This window comes from Coenobita brevimanus, chromosome 93 (assembly GCF_032717465.1).
Source record: "Coenobita brevimanus isolate Jiangsu-jjx chromosome 93, ASM3271746v2, whole genome shotgun sequence".
Lineage (NCBI taxonomy): Eukaryota > Metazoa > Arthropoda > Malacostraca > Decapoda > Coenobitidae > Coenobita > Coenobita brevimanus.
This window is the reverse complement of record NC_137046.1, coordinates 39,907,631-39,932,089: the sequence shown is the minus strand read 5'-3', so window position 1 is coordinate 39,932,089 and position 24,459 is coordinate 39,907,631. Positions and strand designations below refer to the sequence as shown.

Below are 24,459 nucleotides of genomic sequence, written 5' to 3'. Positions count from 1 at the left end.
CCTTTACGGGATAGGGTTAAATGATGTCAGTATTTGCATATCCACTACAGTTGATATCCTAGGTGTTACTCTAAACCCCAACCTAAGCTGGACAGCTTAAGCTAAATCCCTTGTTAAAAATTCTTCCAAAAAATTGGGACTTATGTACAGAGTTCATGAGTTCTTCACTGACGAGCAGATGGCCACAATATACAAAAGTCATGTGCGTTCTCAGATCGAATACTGTTCACCACTGTGGAGTGGATGTGGAGCGGTTGTATTAAGGCAGTTGGACAAAGTTCAAAATAAGGCCTTTAGATTAATCAATAATCCTGCCATTACGCAGGACCTTCCTCCTTCATCAGTACATAGAGATGTTGCTTCTTTAGCATTATTTTATCAATATTTTTACCGTAAGTGCTCTGACGAACTAGCTTCAACTGTGCCTCCCCTTCACATTTTCTCCCGAAATACATGGGCAGTTTGGAGCGCCCATGAATTCACACTTTCTTCCCCGCAGTGCAGAATCTCTGCTTATCAAAATTCATTTATCCCCAGAACTACTACTCTCTGGAATTCACATCCTGGGAGTTGTTTCCCACAAACATTTAATCCACTTCAATTCAAATCCAGTTGTTATAAATATTTTATGAATGGAGGATGCCTGTAGGCACATGGACTTTTTTTTTTTTTCCTTTGTTTTTCCTTCCTCCATTCATTAAAAAAAAAAAACTCTTGCGTAGAGTAACAAGAGGAATTAAATAAGCTTCATGAATGGAGCAATAGATGGCAAATGGATTTCAGTGTGAACAAAAGTCATGTAATAAAATTTGATAAAAGTGAGAAAAGAGCAGACTTGGACTGTAAGTTAGGAAATTCATTGCTACACACATCAGAAAGGGAAAAGAATTTAGGAGTGATTATCAATAACAGACTGTCACTGGCTGACCATATATATGAAGAAGTAAGGAACATGTACACACTGCTTGCTAATATCTATCTATCTATCTATAGCCCGACACCCTAATCCCGCAAAGGGTGGCCGCAGACAAAACGCCTCCAAGTCGCTCTGTCACCCACCATTTGACTACCCTTCCCCCAACTCACCCCCCCCCCTCATATACCTCTCAACTCCATCCCTCCACCTCATCCTCGGTCTACCTCTCCCTCTCCCTCCCTCCACCTCACGCACATACACCCTCTTAGTCACTCTTTCATTCTCCATTCTCTTCACGTGTCCAAACCACCTCAGTGTATTTCTCCTAATGTTCTCAACCACATCCACATCCACCCCACAGCGTTCCTTCACTTCTTCATTCGTCAACCTGTCCCTCCACGTCACTCCACATGCTCCTCTCAAGTAACTCATTTCCACTGCTCTCACTCTTGACTTGTTCCCCTCTTGCAAGGTCCATGCCTTGCTTCCATACGTCAGGGTATGGATCACAATACTATCATGCAGTGACTTCTTAACTTCCATACTCACTTCCCTATTTCTCATCACTGCTTTCAGTGTACCAACAACCTTCCTTCCCTGCTGTACCCTTTCACGCACTTCATCCCCCAAAGTTCCATCCTTACTCATCACACTACCCAAGTACTTGAATGCACTCACATTCTCCATATCCTCACCATCCAACCTCACTGCACACTCTGTGACTTCATTCCTCTCAAACACCATAACTTTACTTTTGTTTACATTAACTTTCAGATTCCTCCTCCTACACACTGTCCCAAATTCATTCACCAAACTTTGCAACTCCCATTCATCTTCACTCAACAGTACTGTATCATCAGCAAACAGCAACACCGGAAGCTTCCAAATCTCTTCCTCATTCATTTGAGTCACCCCCACATCCACTGCCCTACCCTGCACCTCCTTTACAACCCCATCCATGTATATATTAAACAGCCATAGAGACATCACACAACCCTGTTTCAGTCCCACATTTGAGATCAAAGAACTCACTCAGCTCACCATCCACTTGCACCGTAGCCCTAGCATCCTCGTACATACTCTTCACAGCACTCAACAGTTTCCCCTCCACTCCATATATTCTTAATACCTTCCACATACCTTGCCTGTCTATTCTGTCCAAGTCCATGAAGGCAGTATACACTTTCCTTCCCTTCTCTAGATACTTCTCCAGTAAACATCTTTGAACAAATATCTGATCTACACACCCTTTTCCCTTCCTAAATCCCCCTTGTTCTTCTCCAACTAGCTCCTCTGTCATATGCCCAACCCTATCAGTGAGTATTCTGCCACATATTTTACCAGTCACACTAAGAAGTCAAATACCCCTATGGTTACCACATACTTCTCTCTCCCCTTTTCCTTTGTATAAAGGAACAATTATACCTGATTTCCAGTCCTCTGGAACTCTTCCCTCTTCCCAAGCCAAGCTACACAACTTCCATATCCACTCCACAACAATCTCACCCCCATACCTCAGCATTTCTCCACACACTCCATCAATTCCTGGGGCCTTTCCCAACTTAATCTTCTTCATCGCTTTCACTACTTCCGCCCTACTGATCTCTTCCTCCCTCCTCTCATCTATTCTTCTTCCAGCCATTCCCCAACCACTTATACTCGCACTGCTCTCACTCTCTACATTCAACAAATCCTTAAAGTGCTCCTTCCATCTCCTCAATTTCTCTCTCTTCTCCACCAACAATCTATTATTCCTATCTTTCACTCCCCTACTATTTCCCCTTTCACACTGCCTTACTTTCTTTACCTCCTTCCAAAACAATTTCTTACTCTCCCTCCATTTCACACTCAGATTCCTCCCAAACTCTTCATCCACTTTCTTCTTACTCTCCTTCACCAGTCTCTTCACCTCCCTTCTCCTGCTCACATATACCTCTCTCTTCTCTCTCTCATCTTCTCCCTACCTCTACTCGCTAACCATTCACTATGTGCCTTCTTCTTTTGTTCCACAGCTTGTTTCACCTCATCATTCCACCATGCTGTCCCTTGCACACCCTTGCATCTCCTCCTCACTCCACAAACCGCCTCACACGCTGCGCCTATCTCTTCCATGAATATCTTATTTACGTCTTCCACCCCTTCCATCTGCTCTAGCTCATACCTTCCCAATCTTTCTCCCACTATGCTCTTATACTCTATCATTTTCTCACTATCTTGCAATTTCTCCAGTCTTCTCACAGGAGCTGTTTCCTCCTTTCTTCCCCTTCGTCTCCTCAACCACTTTCTTTGCAGCTCTACCTTGGCCATCACTAAGTGATGGTCCGAGACTCCATTCCCCCACCCTCTCCACACTCTTGCATCCAACACTTGTCTTCTCATTCGCTCATCCACACACACGTAGTCTATCATTGCCTTTCGTTCAACAAGTTCACCATCCATCCTCCTCATTACTCTCCATGTATACCGGTGGATCATCTTATGCCGAAAGTAGGTGTAGGCTATTGCCAACCCCTTACAAGCACAGATGTCCAGCAAAGCACTTCCATTCCTATCTACTTCAACTGGCAAACCCGACTGACCAACCACTCCATCCACTCGTACATTCCCAACTTTGCCATTCATGTCTCCAATCAACAGCACTCTCTCGCTCCTCTCAAACTTGTCCATACACCCTTCTACTCTCGCCCAAAACTCATCTTTCACTCTTGCCACTCGATCCTCTGCTTGCTAATATGAGGGTTGCATTTACATATATAAATGAAGACATGCTGAGAAAGATAATAACATCATTCTTCAGACCAATCTTGGAGCATGCATCAGTAGTCTGGAATCTGCATCTCAAAAAACACCCAGATAAGATTGAAAAGGTACAAAGGGCCGCTACAAGATAGGCACCAAGTTTAAGGTACGTAAGCCGTGAAGGAAGACTCAAAAAAATAAACCTACCAACATTACAGGAGAGAAGGAAATTAGGAGACATGATTATGTTACATTAATGCATCACAGGAAAAGAGAAAATAGATGTAAATGAGTATAAAACCTATAGGGAAGCAACATTATAAGGACACTGTAGAAAACTGTTTAAAAAGAAAGGTGGTAAAGATGTAAGGAGATTCATTTTCCCAAATAGAGCAGTTGATCAGTGGAATGCACTACCGAATGAAATAGTGTGTGCCAAAACAGTTCATAAATTTAAAGACGTATGATAAAAATGGTTCAGAACATGGGACAGTACGAGCTTGGCTCATTCCTGTAAAGCTACAGTTAGGTAAGGTAAGAACACACACACACACACACACACACACACTACCTGATATTTGGAAAAAAGCAAATATTGTCCCCTTATTCAAGAAAGGAAATAGACAAAATCCACTCAACTACCGACCAGTATCACTGACCAGTGTTTTAAGCAAGGTATTAGAAAAACTTATAAGAAAAGCTTGGGTAAATCATCTAGAAGAACACAGTATGATAACAGAAAGACAGTTTGGTTTCAGAAAAGGAAAATCATGTGTTACTAATCTGTTGAGCTACTATGACAGAGTAACAAACACAATACAGGAAAGGGAAGGATGGGTGGACAGTATCTATTTAGATTTCAAGAAAGCTTTTGACACAGTACCACACCAAAGACTTTTATGGAAACTGTACCATCAAGGAGGAATTCGAGGCAAATTTTTTTGTTGGATGCAAGACTTTCTCATAAAAAGAGAAACGAGGACAGTACTTAGAGGAAACTACTCATCATGGAAAGAAGTGACTAGTGGAGTACCACAGGGTTCAGTGCTGGCACCAATCATGTTTTTAGTGTATATAAATGATATAAACAGTAACACTGGAAATAAGAGCTATATGAACAAGTTTGCAGATGATGCAAAAATACAAAGGAGAATTACTAACACAGACTCTTGTAAAGAGCTACAAGAAGAATTAAACAAACTTCATGAATGGAGTAGTACATGGCAAATGGAATTCAATGTGGACAAGTGTCATGTAATCAAGTTTGGTAAAAGTGGAAAAAGACCTGATTGGGATTATAAGTTAGGAAATAAAACCCTATACACATCAGAAAGAGAGAAAGACCTAGGTGTGATTATCAATAACAGACTATCTCCGGCTGACCACATCAGCGAGAAGGTACGGAACATGTATACACTGCTTGCAAATATGAGAAGAGCATTCACATACATAAATGAAGACATGCTAAGAAGGATAATAACATCATTCATTAGACCAGCCCTGGAATATGCATCAGTAGTCTGGAGTCCTCATCTCAAAAAGCATATAGACAAGATTGAAAAAGTTCAAAGGGCCGCTACAAGATGGATACCAAGCTTAAGGGACCTAAGCTATGAAGAAAGACTAAATAAACTGAATCTACCAACACTACAGGAGAGAAGGAAAAGAGGTGACATGATAATGCTATATAAGTGCATATCAGGAAAGGAGAAAATAGACATAAATGATTACTTAACATATGGAGAAGCATCAGCAAGAGGACACTGCAAAAAACTACATAAGAAGAGAGGTGATAAAGACGTAAGGAAATTTAGTTTCCCAAACAGAGCAATTGATCAATGGAATGCACTACCGAATGAAATAGCGTGTGCCAAAACAATTCACAAATTTAAGGATATGTACGATAAATATGGTTTAAGACACGGGACAGTACGAGCTTGACTCATTCCTGTAAAGATACAATTAGGTAAGAACAATTAGGTAAGAACACACACACACACACACACACACACACACACACACACACACACACACACACACACACACACACACACACACACACACACACACACACACTGGAATGGATGAGAGACTTTTTGAGAGACAGACAAATGAGGACAGTAATAAAGGATAGGATGTCTGGATGGAGGGAAGTAACAAGTGGAGTCCCTCAAGGCTCGGTGTTGGCGCCAGTAATGTTCCTGATTTACGTAAATGATATGGCAGATGGAGTGAACAGTTATGCAAGTCTGTTTGCTGATGATGTAAAGATCTTGAGGAAGGTAGAGGTTGAGGAGGATTGTAAAATACTGCAGGAGGATTTGGATAGGATACACAATTGGAGCCGGACGTGGGAAATGAAATTTAATGTAAAGGAATGTAAAATATTGGAAATGGGTAAAAGTACTGTACCAGGAGGCCATCACTGAATTATTTGTTGGGTAATGAATTAATCACAAAAAGAGAAAGATTTGGGAGTGCTGGTCCAAGATAGTTTGTCACCAGAAAAGGACATTAACAAGATAGTTGGAGAGACTTATAAACTCTTGACTAACATAAGAGTAGCATTTCATTATATGGATGAGGAGATGATGAAAAAATTGATAGTGGCGATGATCAGCCCCAGGTTAGAATATGCAGCAGTAGTGTGGTCCCCACACAAAAAGAAAGATATAAACAAGATTGAGAGAATACAAAGAAGAGCAACCAAGATGGTCCCCAGTCTGACAGACCTGTCATACAGAGAGAGGCTGGAAAAACTGGATTTGCCTTCCTTAGAGGAAAGGAGAAAGAGGGGAGACATGATTGCAGTGTTCAGGACCATGGTGGGAGTAGATAAAATTGACAAAGAAGATCTGTTTGTATGGGATAAGAGAGCAACAAGAGGACACGGAATGAAATTGAAAAAGTCAAGCTGCTTGAAGGATATCAAGAAATATAACTTTCCTTACAGAAGTATAGACTTATGGAATAGCCTGGACAAAGAGATCATCCAGTCTAAAAACTTAAACGAGTTTAAAGCTAAATTTGACGTATTGAGAAACAGTGACGGAAACCCATGAGCATAGTACATTGCGTGTGTATCACAATTAGGTATATTAGGTAAATACTTAAATATTTGGAATGACTTAGACAAAGAGGTGGTGCATGAGAAAAACATTCATGTGTGTAAAGGTAGACTTGATAAATGTGGATATGGAGACAGGACAACACGAGCATTGCTCAATTCCTGTATACTACAAATAGGTAAATACACCCCCCCCCACACACACACACACACAGGAACGGACCATAGAGCAGGAAAACGAGATCAAAAGTTTAAGGAGTACACAGGAAAAAATCTGTACACGTATTGACGAACAAGAAAGGGAAGTTACTGAATTAAGAGTGAACAATGAATCAGCCTCGAATGAAATAAAACAGCTTAAGAGGGAGAATAAGAGGTTGGAAGAGGAAAGGGACAGGATGAAAAGCAAACTAGATGAGTATGAATCTAAATCAAGAATACAGGAAGAGCACATTAAAGAAATCAAGGAGCAACATAAGGGGTGAAGAAAATTCGGGAAGAGGGAAATGTAAATTTGAGAGAGATTATAGACCAACAAAGCGAGGAAAAAGTGGAGAGGGAAGTGGTTAGGGTGTTGAGAAGTAGAGAATCTTTAGTTAGAGATGTAGCAGATAAGAAAAAATGTATAATAATTTCAGGAGTTAAAGAAAAATGTATGACAATAAGATCAGACAGAGAAAGAGAAGACCTGAGTAAGGTTAAAGAAATTATATCAATAGTCATGGAGGAAAACAACGAAGCTCAAGAAGAGGTTGAAGAGGTGTTTAGGTTGGGAAAGTACGAGGAAGGAGGGGCAAGGCCATTGAAGGTAAAGTTTAAGTCCCAAGCAACAGTTAACGAAATTATCAGTAGAACATGGAAACTATCAGATAAGGAAGGGTTTAAAAATGTTTGGATAAGGAGAGATGCAAATGAGGAAGAAAGAGCTAAAATAAAGGACTTAGTAAAGGAAGCAAAGGTAAAAAACGAACAGAGAACGGAGAAAGAGAAGACAGTGTTTTATTGGAGAGTCATGGATCAGAAGTTAAGGAAGTGGTACCAGCGGAGAGAAGGAGAAAAGAAGGTATAGAAAACATCAAAAATCATTGGAAGGTGGCATATACTAATGTTGATAGTTTAATATCGGCAAGGTTAGAAATCAACGATCTTTTGAGGATACATGAACCTGACGTTATGTGCTTTGTAGAGACCAAGTTAAGAGAATATATTGATGTTCATATAGGAGATGGTAAATACAAACTGTGGAGAAGAGACAGAAAAGAAAAAACAGGAAGAGGAGTGATGATAGCAGTGAAGAACAACATAAATGTAGATACCGTGGAAATGGGAGAAGGCAGGGCCGAAGTGATAAATATGAAACTAGAAACTGGAGAGAATAACAAGCGAGATATGGCAGTAGTGTATGTTCCCCCTAAGACAAGAGCATGGAGTGATAATGAATACCAGGAAATGCTGTAAGGCATGGCATGTTATTTACAGAAACTGATTGAGAAAAGCAACAATATAATTTCATTGGGTGACTTCAATTGTAAAGAGGTGAACTGGGAGGAATGGGACTCAGGAGGCGGCGAGTATTCGTGGGGCACTATATTATTAAATATAGCAATGAACAATGTGATGACGCAATGGGTCAAAGAAGAGACAAGGTTCCGAGGTGAGGACACACCAGCAAGACTGGACTTACTGTTTACCAAAGAACCCGATGTAATAGAATCCTTGAAATATCAGTGTCCTATTGGAAAAAGTGATCATGTGGTCATTGAGTTCCAGATGATAACAGGGAACATGGAGCCAAGAGACGAGCTTTACAGGCAGGGAAGGTACAACTTTGGGAAAGCAAACTTTACAGGATTGAGAACATTTTTTGAAAATGCAGATTGGAGAAAATTCAGAGAAACAACAGAGATACAGAGAAAGTGGGATATTTTTCTAGACCGGTATAATTCGGGAGTGGAAAAATTTGTGCCAAGAGTAAAGGGGAAAGAAAACAGGAAAAAAGAGTGGTTTAATAAAAGGTGTATGATAGCAAAAAAAGAGAGAGACACGGCGTGGAACAGTTGGAGAAAGAGAGGTAACAACAGAACAAAGGAAGAATATAAAAGAACTAGAAATGAATACACAAGAATACGCAGAGAAGAAGAAAGGAATTTTGAAAAAGGTATAATAGACAAATGTAAGGATGAACCCAAACTGTTTTATAGATTTGTTAATGGCAAACTGAAACAAAAGGAAGGAATCACCAAACTGAAAGTAAAAGGAGAGGTCTATAAGGATGCGGTAATGCAAGCAGAAATAATGAAGAAACGTTTCCAGTCAGTTTTCACTAATGAAAAGGAGTTTGTGGAAGCGGAGGTAGTGACTAGAAATGTAGTGATAAAAGATATAAAAGTGGAAGTACAGGAAGTGTATAAACTACTAGAAACTCAAGATGTAAGGAAAGCCCCAGGAGCTGATGGAATCTCTAATTGGGTACTGAAGGAATGCAGAGAACAACTGGCAGATAAGATTCACAGTTTGATTGTGTGTTCTCTGGAAGAGGGGAAGGTGCCTCTAGAATGGAAGATGGCAAATGTGGTACCAATTTATAAGGGAGGAAACAAGGAAGAACCCCTGAATTATAGACCAGTTTCCCTAACCAGCATGGTCGCAAAATTGTGTGAAAGAATTCTGAAAGATAGATGGATAAAATATCTGTAAGAGATGAATATTTTGGCTGATAGTCAGTTTGGATTTAGAAGTGGAAGGTCATGTGTTTCCAACTTGTTGAGTTTTTACTCAAGAGCGGTTGACGTGCTTCAGGAAAGAGAAGGTTGGGTGGATTGTGTGTATTTAGATTTGGAGAAGGCCTTTGAGAAGGTACACCATAAGAGACTAATGTGGAAACTAGAGCATATAGGAGGACTGAAGGGGAACCTCCTAGAATGGATGAGAGACTTTTTGAGAGACAGACAAATGAGGACAGTAATAAAGGATAAGATGTCTGGATGGAGGGAAGTAACAAGTGGAGTCCCACAGGGCTCGGTGTTGGCGCCAGTAATGTTCCTGATTTACGTAAATGATATGGTAGATGGAATGAACAGTTATGCAAGTCTGTTTGCTGATGATGCAAAGATCATGAGGAAGGTAGAGGTTGAGGAGGATTGCAAAATGCTGCAGGAGAATCTGGATAGGATACACGAATGGAGCCGGATGTGGGAAATGAAATTCAATGGAAAGAAATGTAAAATATTGGAAATGGGTAAAAGTACCAAGAGGCCATCATTGAATTATTTGATGGGTAATGAACCAGTCACAAAAGCGAGAGAAGAGAAAGATTTGGGTGTGCTGGTCCAGGACAGTTTGTCACCTGAAAAACACATTAACAAGACAGCTAGAGAGATGTATAAACTCCTGACTAATGTAAGAGTAGCTTTTCATTATATGGATGAGGAGATGATGAAAAAATTGATAGTGGCCATGATTCGCCCCAGGTTGGAATATGCAGCAGTAGTGTGGTCCCCACACAAAAAGAAAGATATAAACAAGATTGAGAGAATACAGAGAACAGCAACCAAGTTGGTCCCCAGTCTGGCAGATCTGTCGTACAGAGAGAGGCTGGAAAAGCTGGATTTGCCTTCCGTAGAAGAAAGGAGAAAGAGAGGCGACATGATTGCAGTGTTCAGGACCATGATGGGAGTAGATAAAATTGACAAAGAAGATCTGTTTTTATGGGATAAGAGAGTAACAAGAGGACACGGGATGAAACTGAGGAAGCCAAGCTGCTTGAAGGTTGTCAAGAAATATAGTTTTCCTTATAGATGTATAGACCTGTGGAATAACCTGGACAAAGAGATCATCCAGTCTAAAAACTTAAACGAGTTTAAAGCTAAATTTGACTTATTGAGAAACAGAGACGGGACCCCACGAGCGTAGCTCATTTCCTGTATATCACAATTAGGTAAATACACATACACACACACACACACACACACACGAATGAACAGCCGGAGAGAGCAGACATCCCAGCCATCGCTGCTACCTTAAGTAGTTTCAGGAATTTTGTCTGGCCTGTCTCCTAAGGTCTTGTTTTAAATTTAAAATAATGAATGTTAATAGACTACCAAAAATGTAAAGATTTATTGCCTAGAGTATACATGAATGTTTGTAGTTTTTTTTCGGTAACATCTGTTTTGGTACTTTAACCAACATCAAACATGGCCGAAAATGTAAACAATGAGGGACTCGAATTTCAAGGATTTGATACAAATACTGTACCAATGTCATGGACCTGGTTAAAACATTAATTATGAGGATTAGTGAACTTGAAAAGAAAGTAGAGAATCTAGTGATAAAGGATGTGTCTGAAAATACGGAGACTACCATACAGAGTGTGATCCAGTCCAATGAGACAGCGAATGAAGAGATTAGAAATTTGAAGCGTGAAAATGTCAAATTGAGGAGGAAACTAGAAGAGAGTACTAATAAAACGGAGAAGGTGAGTAGTGTAGTAGAAGAACAGAAGGCAAAGTGGGCACACATAGAAGAAGAACAGAAAGAAGTGGTCAGCTTAAGAGAAATCATCCAGGAAGAAAGGGAAATGAACAAGAAAAAAATGGAAGAAAATGTAGTGAAAATACTGAAGAAAAAAGAGAAAATAGTGAGAGAAACTGTAGAAAGGAACAGATGTGTGGTAATATTTGGAAACAGGGAAGAGGAAGAAAAGGTTAGGTTCGTAAGACTCGAGAGAGACACGAACCTGGTGAGAGGAATATTAGGCAAGATTGACCCCGAAAGAGACAAGTGTGTAAAAGAAATTGAGGAAGTAAGGACGATAGGGCCTTATAAGAAAGGGGAAACAAGACCAATGAGAGTCAAGTTTACATCTGAAAGTGTAATAAATGAGATACTTAAAGTGACCTGGAAATTAAGCAAAGAGGCAGGGATGGAAAATATTATAATAAGAAAAGATTTGAATGAAGAAGAAAGAGACGTTTTAAAATCATTGAAGGAAGAAGTAAAGGAAAAAAATGATAATAGGACAGAGGAAGAATGTAATCCTTTTTTTTTTTGGAGAGTAATGGATATAAAAGTAAGGAAGTGGTATTTAAGGAAATAGAAGTGAAGGAAACTAAGGGGGATGGCTGTGAAAGATCAGAAGTTGAGGAAGTGGTACGGACAGAGAGTAGGAGAGAAGAGGGTATTAAAAACGTCAAAAATAATTTGAAGGTGATATATACTGTACTAATGTTGATGGTTTCATATCAACAAGGATCGAAATTAACAATTTCTTGAGAGAATATGAACCTGATGTCGTGTGCTTTGTAGAGACCAAATTAAGAGAAGATATTGATGTTCATTTGGGTGATGGTAAATACAAACTGTGGAGAAAAGACAGAAAAGAAAAAACGGGAGGAGGAGTGATGATAGCAGTGAAGAACAACATAAATGTAGATACTGAGGAAATGGGAGAAGGCTGGGCTGAAGTGATATATATGAAATTAGAAACTGGAGAGAATGTTAAGTGAGATATGGCGGTAGTGTATGTTCCCCCAAAGACGAGAGCATGGAAGGATGACGAATACCATGAGATGTTGTCAGATATGGCTAGCTATTTACCAAAAATAATTGAAAAAAGCAATAATATAATTTTGGTGGGTGACTTTAACTGTAAAGAGGTGAACTGGGAGGAATGGTACTCGGGAGGCGGCGAGGATTTGTGGGGCACTATGTTATTAAATATAATAATGAATAATGTGATGATGCAATGGGTCAAAGAAGAGACACGGTTTCGAGGTGAGGACACACCAGCAAGGTTAGATTTATTGTTTACCAAAGAACCTGATGTAATAGAATCATTGAAATATCTCTGTCCTTTAGGAAAAAGTGATCATGTGGTCATTGAGTTCCAGATGTTAATAGGGAACGTCGGGCCAAGAGACGAGCTTCATAGACAGGGAAGATACAACTTTGGGAAAGCAAATTTTACAGAATTGAGAAACTTTTTTGAAAATGCGGATTGGAGAAAATTCAGAGAAACAAGAGAGATACAGAGGAAGTGGGATATCTTTCTAGACCTCTATAATTTGGGAGTGGAAAAATTTGTGCCAAGAGTAAGAGGGAAAGAAAACAGGAAAAAGGAGTGGTTTAATAGAAGGTGTATGATAGCAAGAAAAGAGAGAGATAAGGCATGGAACAATTGGAGAAAGAGAGATAACAACAGAACAAAGGAAGAATATAAAAGAACAAGAAATGAATATACAAGAATACGTAGAGGAGAAGAAAGGAATTTTGAAAAAGGTATAATAGACAAATGCAAGGACGAACCCAAACTGTTTTATAGATTTGTTAATGGCAAACTGAAACAAAAGGAAGGAATCACCAAACTGAAAGTAGAAGGAGAGGTCTTTAAGGATGCGGCAATGCAAGCAGAAATAATGAACAAATGTTTCCAGTCAGTTTTCACTAAAGGAGCTTGTGGAAGGGGAGGGAGTGATTAGAAATGTTCCGGTGATAAAAGATATAAAAGTGGAGGTACAGGAAGTTTATAAATTACTGGAAACTCAAGATGTAAGGAAAGACCCAGGACCTGATGGAATTTCTGTTTGGGTACTGAAGGAATGCAGAGAACAACTGGGGGATAAAATTCACAGTTTAATCTTATGCTCACTGGAACGGGAAAGTGCCACAAGAATGGAAGAGGGCAAATGTGTTACCAATTTACAAGGGAGGAAACAGGGAAGAACCCTTGAATTATAGACCAGTGTCTCTAACCAGCATGGTCGCAAAATTGTGTGAGAGAATCCTGAAAGACAGATGGATAAAATATCTGGAAGAGATGAATATTTTGGCTGAATGTCAGTTTGGATTCAGAAGTGGAAGGTCATGTGTTTCTAACTTGTTGAGCCTTTACTCAAGAGCGATTGACGTGGTACAGGAGAGAGATGGTTGGGTGGATTGTGTGTACTTAGACTTAGAGAAGGCCTTTGACAAGGTACCTCATAAGAGACTAATGTGGAAACTAGAATATATAGGAGGACTGAAGGGGAAACTTCTGGAATGGATGAGAGACTTTTTGAGAGTCAGACAATTGAGGACAGTAATAAAGGATAGGATGTCTGGATGGAGGGAAGTAACAAGTGGAGTCCCTCAAGGCTCGGTGTTGGCGCCAGTAATGTTCCTGATTTAAGTAAATGATATGGTAGATGGAGTGAACAGTTATGCAAGTCTGTTTGCTGATGATGTAAAGATCTTGAGGAAGGTAGAGGTTGAGGAGGATTGTAAAATACTGCAGGAGGATTTGGATAGGATACACGATTGGAGCCGGATGTGGGAAATGAAATTTAATGTAAAGAAATGTAAAATATTGGAAATGGGTAAAAGTACCAGGAGGCCATCATTGAATTATTTGTTGGGTAATGAATTAATCACAAAAAGGAGAGAAGAGAAAGATTTGGGAGTGCTGGTCCAAGATAGTTTGTTACCAGAAAAGCACATTAACAAGATAGTTGGAGAGACTTATAAACTCTTGACTAACATAAGAGTAGCATTTCATTATATGGATGAGGAGATGATGAAAAAATTGATAGTGGCGATGATCAGCCCCAGGTTAGAATATGCAGCGGTAGTGTGGTCCTCACACAAAAAGAAAGATATAAACAAGATTGAGAGAATACAAAGAAGAGCAACCAAGATAGTCCCCAGTCTGACAGACCTGTCATACAGAGAGAGGCTGGAAAAACTGGATTTGCCTTCCTAAGAGGAAAGGAGAAAGAGGGGAGACATGATTGCAGTGTTCAGGACCATGGTGGGAGTAGATAAAATTGACAAAGAAGATCTGTTTGTATGGGATAAGAGAGCAACAAGAGGACATGGAATGAAATTGAAAAAGTCAAGCTGCATATCAAGAAATATAGCTTTCCTTACAGAAGTATAGACTTATGGAATAGCCTGGACAAAGAGATCGTCCAGTCTAAAAACTTAAACGAGTTTAAAGCTAAATTTGACTTTGAGAAACAGCGACGGAAACCCACAAGCATAGTACATTCCGTGTATATCACAATTATGTATATTATGTAAATACTTAAATATTTGGAACGACTTAGACAAAGAGGATTGCATAAGAAAAATATTCATGTGTGTAAAGGTAGACTTGATAAATGTGGATATGGAGACGGGACAACACGAGCATTGCTCAATTCCTGTATACTACAAATAGGTAAATACAAAAAGGTAAATACACACACACACACACATTGATCCCTTCATATGTGCAGATAAAGGGTTAACTTAGGGTTCAGCACACGTGGAGGCCACATACACTGATCCTTTTAACCCACTATAATAAGCCTAATGTGTTTGCCAACATTCTGGTGTGACCCCAACTTGTCTTCTAAAAGCCCTCTTTGATTCCAACTTGACTCCAGTCATGATTGCTAAGGACATAAACTCCAGTATAGTGGTAAGCTGACATAAGACTGACATTAGTTTTAGAGAGAGAGAGAGAGATGGAGGGAGAGAGAGAGATGAAAAGAAAAACTCACTAGGAAAGACCTCACCTGCCTTTTATAAAACCAGTGTCCCCAACAGGATTGTAAATAGTTTTCTAAGTGCATAGTGACCTATATAGAGGTAAAGTAGACAAAAGACAGTGACTTTATGGAGGATTAAATTAGCATGAAAGTGGGAAATAACTAACCATGTGGAAAGTTTCAACCACCAGGGATTGTGTATGAAAAGCATGCTGTGCAATCAGCATACTTTTTTTTTGCTCATGCAACACATCTCACACCACTTGTTGCCACTGTACAGTGATCCAATATGTATAGAGAGATCACTGATACCATACAGGCATGGTAACCAACCAAATACTGGGAGCTGAAAGCAGTTACTTGCATGTTATTTTAATACAAGTAGGATCAAAGGGACTGGAGAACTGAAAACTCTTCCTCTTTGGATTAGCATGAGGCAGTTGCAATCCCGCTGCCAGAACTTGCATTGTCAGCTTACTTGTCCCTGTACTAGCACTTATGGAGGAAGGGGGATTTTGTGTGGGGCTGCCTTTCTTCTGTGATTCATATCTCCAGTGAGGTGAAAGAGCTTTACCCTGGGTGTCCCCACCCTATATAGAAATGTGAAATTGGGTCAAAAGTATGATGAGGTACTGGATGCTGCAGTGAATTGCTTATTATTCAATAATAAATATAGACACTCTTAGGTATCCTATTTACTGACATGAATTTTCACTGCTTTTTTTTTTTTTTTTTTTTTTTTTTTTTTTTTCCCACACTGCCTTAATATTTGTAGCAGTATTGTTTGTATAAAATTCCAGTACAAAATTCTATATGAAAGCGAACGTTTTAGTAGTAACCAACCCTATCAGCAGTGTAGGATTGCCAGTTCAGAGACACTAATACAATTAAACATACCCTTAAAAATGCTAGAATGTAAGTAATACAAAAATCTCCTGAAGATCACTAGAAAAAATACAAAATCACTACAATATCTCCATAATTTTGTAAAAATCACCATAATAAAGTGATCACTTGGTTATAATACACTTTGTTGTACAGTATATGTAGTAGTTTTTATCGTTGCAAGATGAAAATCCACACTTATACCATTGTAGTGCATTTTTCGGCCCAAGAACATGTTAGCACACCTGAGGTGGGCCAAGCCTGAGACTCAGAAATATTGCCCCAATACATCAGCCCATGACATCATCATATGAGTAAACCGTTTTCATTGGCCAGGACCTTTTATCCGTGAATACTTACTTTTCACTGACTCACACCATCACAGCTTGGGTAGAAAATGAGTTTCATGAAGCCCTGCCCACATCCAGAAGTTGTGAACAGCAGTAATTGGGGTCAGATGCATGCTAATATTTTCAAGTATACAAATTGTGATGTTCATTTTAATGCTTGGTAAACTCATAACATATTAACATCATTTGCTTCTTTTTGTGTTTACTGACTATATTGTGACTGGATGTTATGACTGGTTTAGCTAAGTCACAGAGCAAGCTCAGTCTTTTGAACCTATGCTGATATCTGCTGATTTACTGGTTTACTCAAGATGGGAGACCTGAACAAAGGAAAGTGTTCAGATTTTAATGTCAAGTAAATGTTGCATTACTCAGCATTCTATGACTTCTATTTCTTGTGCAGGGAATTGTGTAACTTTAGGTGCTTATACCATTTGATGCAGGTACTGTTCCATTACTCAGCATTCTATGACGTCTGTTTCATGCATAGGAAATTGTGTAACTTCAGGTGCTTATACCAGGGGGAGGCAGTGGCTCAGTTGGGAGAGAGGTGGCTTGCGATCCTACCAGACCCAGGTTCAGATCCCCACTGGGGCAGGGAACAGCTTAAGGATTTGAATTTCATGTAAAGCAGACTTTACCAATCTACCAGAAGACATGCTGACATGTCATAAAAATACCCCCGCTAATACCAGTACACCAGTCCTGTTTGAGACAGCCCTAGTATGTATTCAATATGGACTGTGGGTGTTAGCACCGAAGTGGTGATGTGTAGGAGTGTATGATATGTAGGAGGACTACTGGGCCTTGGGAGCAGGTGTGAAGCCTATGCCCAGAGTCGAGCACGTAAAAGAAAAAAAAAAAAATGCAGGTACTGTGTTGCAGTAATTGTTTAGTGAGTGTAGTATGACTGGATTTGTACTTGGCAGAAGTCATCCCAGAGTAAACATGTTTGGCAGCTTAACATATCCTTGTGTATCCCATATTATAACCACCTCGGGGGGGGGGGAACACTGTCGAAACTAACTTCACTTGACCTAACTCATTTGGATACCAGGGTATGCCTGTACTTCATGGTACCTTAATAGGGATCAGGATAATGATGGTGACAAATTCCATCTTATTCAATACTGAATTAAAGAAATGAAATTAATAGAAAGCAAATGGTTAAAATTATCCCATTGGATTACAGTTTGTGAGAGAGATTGACAACGAAAAGCGTGCCCGGTTACTGCAGTTTGTGACAGGCACGTGTAGAGTTCCAGTCGGTGGCTTTGCAGAACTAATGGGTAAGTCTTAATCTGTGTGTGTGTGTGTGTGTGTGTGTGTGTGTGTGTGTGTGTGTGTGTGTGTGTGTGTGTGTGTGTGTGTGTGTGTGTGTGCGCGCGCGCGCGTGCACTTTCGTGTGCATGTGTATGTGTGTGAATTCACTTTTAAAATGTAAAAGGGCAAGGATGAGTGAAAGCACACCAACAGAATGGAAAAAAGTCCTGTGACTATACCCTTGTATAAAAATAAAGATGAGCAAAGTGAGTGCAGAAATTATTGTGACATGCACCTCAAGTGTTGTAGGGGAGGTAAATGAAAGAATTACTGATACCATAGAGAAAATAAGGAATATATCAGAAGGCCTGGTGAGCGGCAAACAGTAGGGCTCTAGGAGTGGTAGAGGATAGGTAGATCAAATGTTTGTCATGAGACAACGGAGAAGGCTTGTGCTATGGCTGTAAGTTAATTGTGGCAATTATGGTTTTGGAGAAAGCATACGACTAGGTGAACAGAGAAGGTTTATGGAAGGTTTTGCGTATGCGTGGTGTAGATGGTAAGCTGTTAGTGCCATTCAGAGCTTTTACAATGGTAGTGAACAAACATAAGGTTGAGGCTGAGGCTTTTAGAAAACAACAAGTCAAGTTCTGCCACCGTCCACTAGAGCACCCCTGCATCCTCCCCACTTACTGCCCGTCTCTTGTGAGTACACGCTCGTCATCATGGTTGCCCACGTGCTCGCTTATGTGGTGGTGCCCTACCTGCTGCAGGCTTTCCTACTGCTCTCCTGTCTCTTGTTAATGTGTGTGATGATGGCCCCACTGGCTGAGAAGAGGAAGAGAGTGGTTTTGACTCTGGAGAAGAAGTGGGAGATATTGGACAAGGTGGACGCGGGATGGTCAACCTCACGCATCCTCCGTGAATTCAGCCTGGCCCGAAACTTTGTTTGATATCAAGAGATCCCAGGACAGACTCATGCAGTACACGGCTGACTTCTCGTCGAAGAACAAACACAACGTGGAGGGGAATATGATGTTCACTCCCCGGTATGCTGAAGTCGACCACTCCACATTGATTTGGTATCGACAGCAACATGCTGCTGGTGTGCTGGTGCATGGCACAGAGCTGAAGGCTGCTGCTGAGAAGTTTGCAAGGCTTCACGATGCCCTAGACTTCAAGGCATCTGAGGGTTGGCTCTTCGCGTTCAAGTTACGACATGGCCTTACCAACCGTAAGTCTCATCGCGAAGCTTTGGACGCCAACGAGGATGGAATAGAGGAGTTTCGGCACAAGGTGAAGGGCTTGATCGACATGGAGGGCCTCACTCTCGGTCAAGTCTACAACGCTGACAAAACTGGTTTATTCTATCGCTCTTTGCCAGCGAACATTCTAGCCAAGGAGACGGAGAAGCGTGTACCTGACCGCAAGCTCTCCAAGCAACGGATATCTGCTTTGTGTTGTGCCAATGCTAACGGCATGCACCAGCTTAAGCCCATTTATTGTTGGCCGAGCAAAGCAGCCTCGGTGTTTTTGTGGGGTGATGGATGTCCTTCCTGTCGTTTGGTACCATTCTTTGAAGGCATTGTTCACTGCCCAGATCTTCAAAGACTGGTTCCACCGCCATTTCGTCAAGGAGGTCATCAATTACCAGACGAAGACACTGGGAATCCTGCGTGACCAGGTAAAGGCCCTGCTTCTCCTTGATAATGGCCCACCCATGCGACAAGGACTTGGTGGCTGAGAATGGGCACATTAGGTGCATGTTTATGCCACCTAATACTACTGCTCTCATCCAACCAATGGACTAAGAAGTAACCGTGGCAACAAAGAGGCTGTACTGAAGGAAGTTCCTGTACTAGGTGATGGTTGTTCTCGAGGACGAGGACGAGCACAGGGAGGGATGGGACACTCGAGGACAGCGGACTTTGGACAACCTTCGCCGCTACAACATCAAGTCTGCAGTCTACAACTGGGTCAGTGCATGGAAGGAAGTCCCTGTCAAGACTCTAGAAAATGGTTGGTCTCGTCTGCTTCTCAGAACGGATGTGGAGCACGGTTTCCTAGGTTTTGACGTGGATGACTTCCATGCACGTCTACGTGCGCACGGTGGCGATGTTGATGTGGACGAAGTGCGTGTGTATTTGGATGATGACGAGGGCGATCCTGGGTATCAGACCATGTCTGATATTGAGATCACATCTTCAGTTGCAGGTGTCAGTACCCAGCTTGAAGATTCTGACGAGGACGGTGACGATGATGCGGACTCCTCTCAGCGTGACACTACTCCAGCCATCCCCAAGCTGAGCGCACTCCGGGAACACGTAGAGTTCGTTCTCGACTACCTGGAACACCCGGACTGCGACAGGGAGATGAGGTCCTTGGGACTTGTGGAGGAAGTGCATGCTTTCAGGCAGCGCATCATTAATCGCCAAAATTGTCGTTCCTTGCGTCAATCAACCATTGACAGCTTTTTCAGACCCGTGACCCCCACTGTGCCCAGCCCTGGCTCCACTCCATGGCCTCCTTAAGTCAGGCCCTCATCCTCCAAGCCACAGCCCAGCACATCAACCACGGTGGAGTCACCACTGGACGTGCGTTTGCGCCTCTCTTCAGAATCGTCTGCAGTGGGTAGTCAATCACCACGACTCAGCGATGCACCCCTAGGCCACTTGCATCAGCTACTCTCAGACTCTGACAGTGAATAAACAGCAAGAACTCGCCACTAGACCACACGGGAATTTACAGCATTGTGCAGTGAAAAAAAAATAGTGCATAGTGTTAAGAAATTAGAATTGTAAGTGCAGAGACTTAAGTGCAGAGTGCAACACTGATTTTATTGACATTCAATGGAGCTCAAATTAGACTAGAGTGTGTAGTGTTAAGAAAATGGATTTATGAGTGCAAGGACTGAAGTGCAGAGTACAACACTTATTTCATTGAGGTGCAATGGAGCGCAAGTAAGACTAGAGTGCGCAGTGTTAAGAGCATCGAATTCTGAGTGCAAATGACTAAGTTCAGTGCAAGGCTTCATGTACAGTGTACTCCAGGTGCTTCAGGTACTCCTTTTTACTGTCAGAGTCTGAAAGGAGGCGGGTTATTCATCGAGGTGGCCAGAGACTTGTTGTAAGTACCCAGAATATTTCATATTGTACTGTATTTTCCATACTTACTTTGTGGTAGGTGGTGGCAACCATCATCCACTCGCTTGATGTAGAGCTGCCTACTTCTTCCATAGCCTTTATCATTCTTTTTCTGTGTTTGCCCTCTCTTCCTATTTCTCCCATCTTTCCTGTCACTTCTTATTGCTTTTCTTTCCTTTACAGGTGGCTTTACATTGAGTGACAAGCCAAATGGTTTCCTGTAAGCCAAGAAACCACTTACTACGCTGGATGGTAACCATATAACCAAACTATACGTGCTCCCTACGTGTCAACAAGTGGGTTGGTGGAGGATTAGTGCCCCTCCCCATAAAACAAATAACCCAAAGTCAAATGGCCACCCCTTACGGGATTGTGGCGTCTGGCAATAGATACATTGAGATAGACCTCTAAAACCTCATTTCACTTTTTTATGTCCCTTCTTTCTATGCATGTGCAGTAGGGAGGTGTTTTTCTGAGTTAGGTTAGGTTAGGGTCCATAAGTACCAGTCCAGGAGCCAGGGAATTGTTGTAAGTACCCAGAATGTTTAATATTGTATAAACTCGCCTCTAAAACCTCATTCTGTTTTTTTTTTTTTTTTTTTTTTTTTTTCCAGTCTATTATGTCCCTTATTGGTGTGAATTGGGTCTTAAATAGGTGCTATGCATGTCCAGTAGGGAGTTGTATAGGTGTTTTTCTGAGTCATGGTAGATTAGGGTCCATAAGTACAAGTCCAGGAGGCTGGGGCCCACTTTCCGGACGGGACCACTTTCCGAACATGCTTTTGGCTCTATTGCATCGGATAGTTGGGGGATTACTGTATATATATATAGTGTATGTATATATATATATATATATATATATATATATATATATATACATTTATATATATATATATATATTTATATGTTTATGTATAAAGTGGTAGGTGGAGGTGCTTACCATCCACCCACTCGATGTAGTGCTGCTCTCGGGTGACTGCCCTTTCCTCTCTTCCATCCTTCTTTCCTTACGTCCTCTTCTGTCTTTCTTTTCTTCATTATCTCCTCCTCCTTATGCCTATGGATTGTGGTAGGTGGGGGTGCTCACCATCCACTCACTCAATGTAGTGCTGCTCTCGGGTATCTGCCCTGTCCTCTCCTCCATCCTTCTTTCTTTCCATCTTCATCTATCTTTCTTTCCTTCATTCTTTCCTCGTCCTTCTGCCTACGGGTGACTTTACACTCCCTCTTCTGTCTTTCATTCCTCCATTCTTTCCTCTTCCTTCTGCCTATGGGTGACTCTACAATGAGTGACAAGCCAAATGGTTTCCTGTACACAAGGAAACCATTTACTACGCCGGGTGGTAACCATATAACCAAATTTTGGCGCCTGGTGGTTTAGTGGGTAATTATTGTGCTCCAATCGGATTGAGCCGGTGAAGGTTTATATCCAAGGGGTGGTTGGGGTTTATTGGTCACATAATGCCACTCAGGGATGAGTGAGGTTGGTCACTCACATCTTAAATGTCAGGACCAACTGCCTAGCCCCGGGCTCCTACGCTCCTCATTGGGCAACGTAGGATTGGATGATGGATGGATGACTCTGCACTCCCTCTTCTGTCTTTTTCCTTCCTTCTTTCCTCTTCCTTCTGCCTATGGGTGCCTCTACTGTATACTGAATGACTAGCCAAATGGTTTCAGATACACTAGGAAACCTTTTACTATACTGGGTGTTAATAATATAACCAGAATATGGCACCAGGTGGTTTCGTGGGTAATTAAGGCACTCCTGTCAGATTGAGCCTGTGCAGGTTTGTATGCAAGGGTTGATTGGGGTTTATTACTCAGGTAATGTCACTCAGGGATGAGTGAGGCTGGTCACTCATCTTAAATGTCAGGACCAATTTGCCTAGCCCTGGGCTCCTACGCTGCTCATGGGGCAACAGAGGATTAGATGATGATGATGATCTTTATGTATACATACATATATGGACATGTGTAAATGTATATGAATATACTGTATAGATATATGTATTCTGTATATGTGTATGTACAGGACATCCCCAACTTACAAAAATAATTGGTTCCTTAAGGTCTTTTGTAAGTCGTTTTTTTCGTACGTCCATCTTTTCTTTTGCAAACGCTTTTCATCATTCATCAAGATGAACTCCTCCCCTTAAACTTCTACCAACCTTAATAACCCCAATTTTCATGCATGTATGATTAATGTAAACAAGCATAAATTCAAAGACTGTGATATATTTACATACACTGCACAGTACTTTATAGGAAAAGTACAAGAATATGTTCAAGAATATGTTCCTTGCCCTTTAAAATTGTTCCTACAGTCGAGGGATTCAGTATAAACACATGTGCCACATCTAGCATAAATCTTTAATATCCAAACTGCCCTGTTATGGTTTCAATCCTTCTGTCTGCGCCTTCATCTATAGCTTCCTTTCTGGTTGTTCTATAGCTGCTGTTGTAGATGGCCATCGTTCTGCTCCTAGAGCTATCAATAATGGTGTTCCTCAGGGTTCTGTCCTATCACCAACTCTCTTACTTTTATTCATCAGTGACATTCTAAGCTGTACATATAACTCTATCCACTCATACGCTGATGATTCCATCCTTCATCTTTCTATTCGGTTCTCGCACTTTCCATCTCAGTAGTTACTTCGACAAACAAGGGATGAGGCTATGGCACACCTAATGTCTGACTTGGCTCATATCTCTGACTAGGGTAAAAATAATCTTGTTGTTTTTAATGCATCCAAAACTCAGTTCTTATACCTATCAACCCAACAAAATCTTCCACAGCAGTGCCAGCGAATGTTTAATAATATTCGACTTAATCCTGCATCATCCTTAACCCCTTCACGCCCAGATGTTGACCACGCTGTTACACGTCAATCCCAGCCTCTCCAATGGCGTCCACGTGCTTCGTGTACCTCACATTGTTTATAATTTTCTTTATATATATATATATATATATTATATTTATTTCCTTATGTACTTTTTCATTCTAAATACGATGTGTAATGTTTTGAGGATATAAAATATACAGTAAATACTAGCTAAGTGGCAATATATTAGAATAATACAGTAGTCAATGTACATACATTCTGTCATGCTGTGTTGTTGGTTTGATTACTGTATATACAAAGGTGAGGGGGCTTAGCAGAGGCGTTTTTTCTTTCTTGATGGCACACCACTTGAGCCTGGCCTTGGATTATCTGGTACATCAGTGTGCCTCTCCCTGAAGTGGTCCATTGAACACAGACCTGGCTCCCCCAGACATCCAGGGCAGTAATACACTGTCTTTCCTCTTGCGTTCCTTCCAAGTACACACACTACAACGCTTTTGTTTCCCCGACTTTTCATGGCGAACCCACGCATGAACAAGATCCCTGAGCTCTATCACTTCCACTGGCCTTTTCAATGTCTTTGTATCTTCTTGCATAATGAGAGCATCAGCACGACCACTATGTTCACGCATCCATTGCTTACTGACAGTTTTGATGAAGTGGAGAAATTCACCTTTGAATTGGCACACATTACGGTAGAAGAGAAAGGCATTCAAAAGAGTGCAGAATATGAAGTGAATTTC

General features: G+C 41.0%; 1 protein-coding gene across 1 annotated transcript in view; it reads left to right on the top strand.

Annotated features, from left to right (window-relative positions):
* Window positions 1-24,459, top strand: part of Su(dx) (WW domain containing E3 ubiquitin protein ligase suppressor of deltex) — a 279,179-nt gene that overhangs the window by 235,333 nt on the left and 19,387 nt on the right. Inside the window, exon 18 of the mRNA XM_080282428.1 lies at window positions 17,657-17,753. Within this exon, the coding sequence (XP_080138554.1) occupies window positions 17,657-17,753 (97 nt within the window). The remainder of the gene's footprint in view (window positions 1-17,656; window positions 17,754-24,459) is intronic.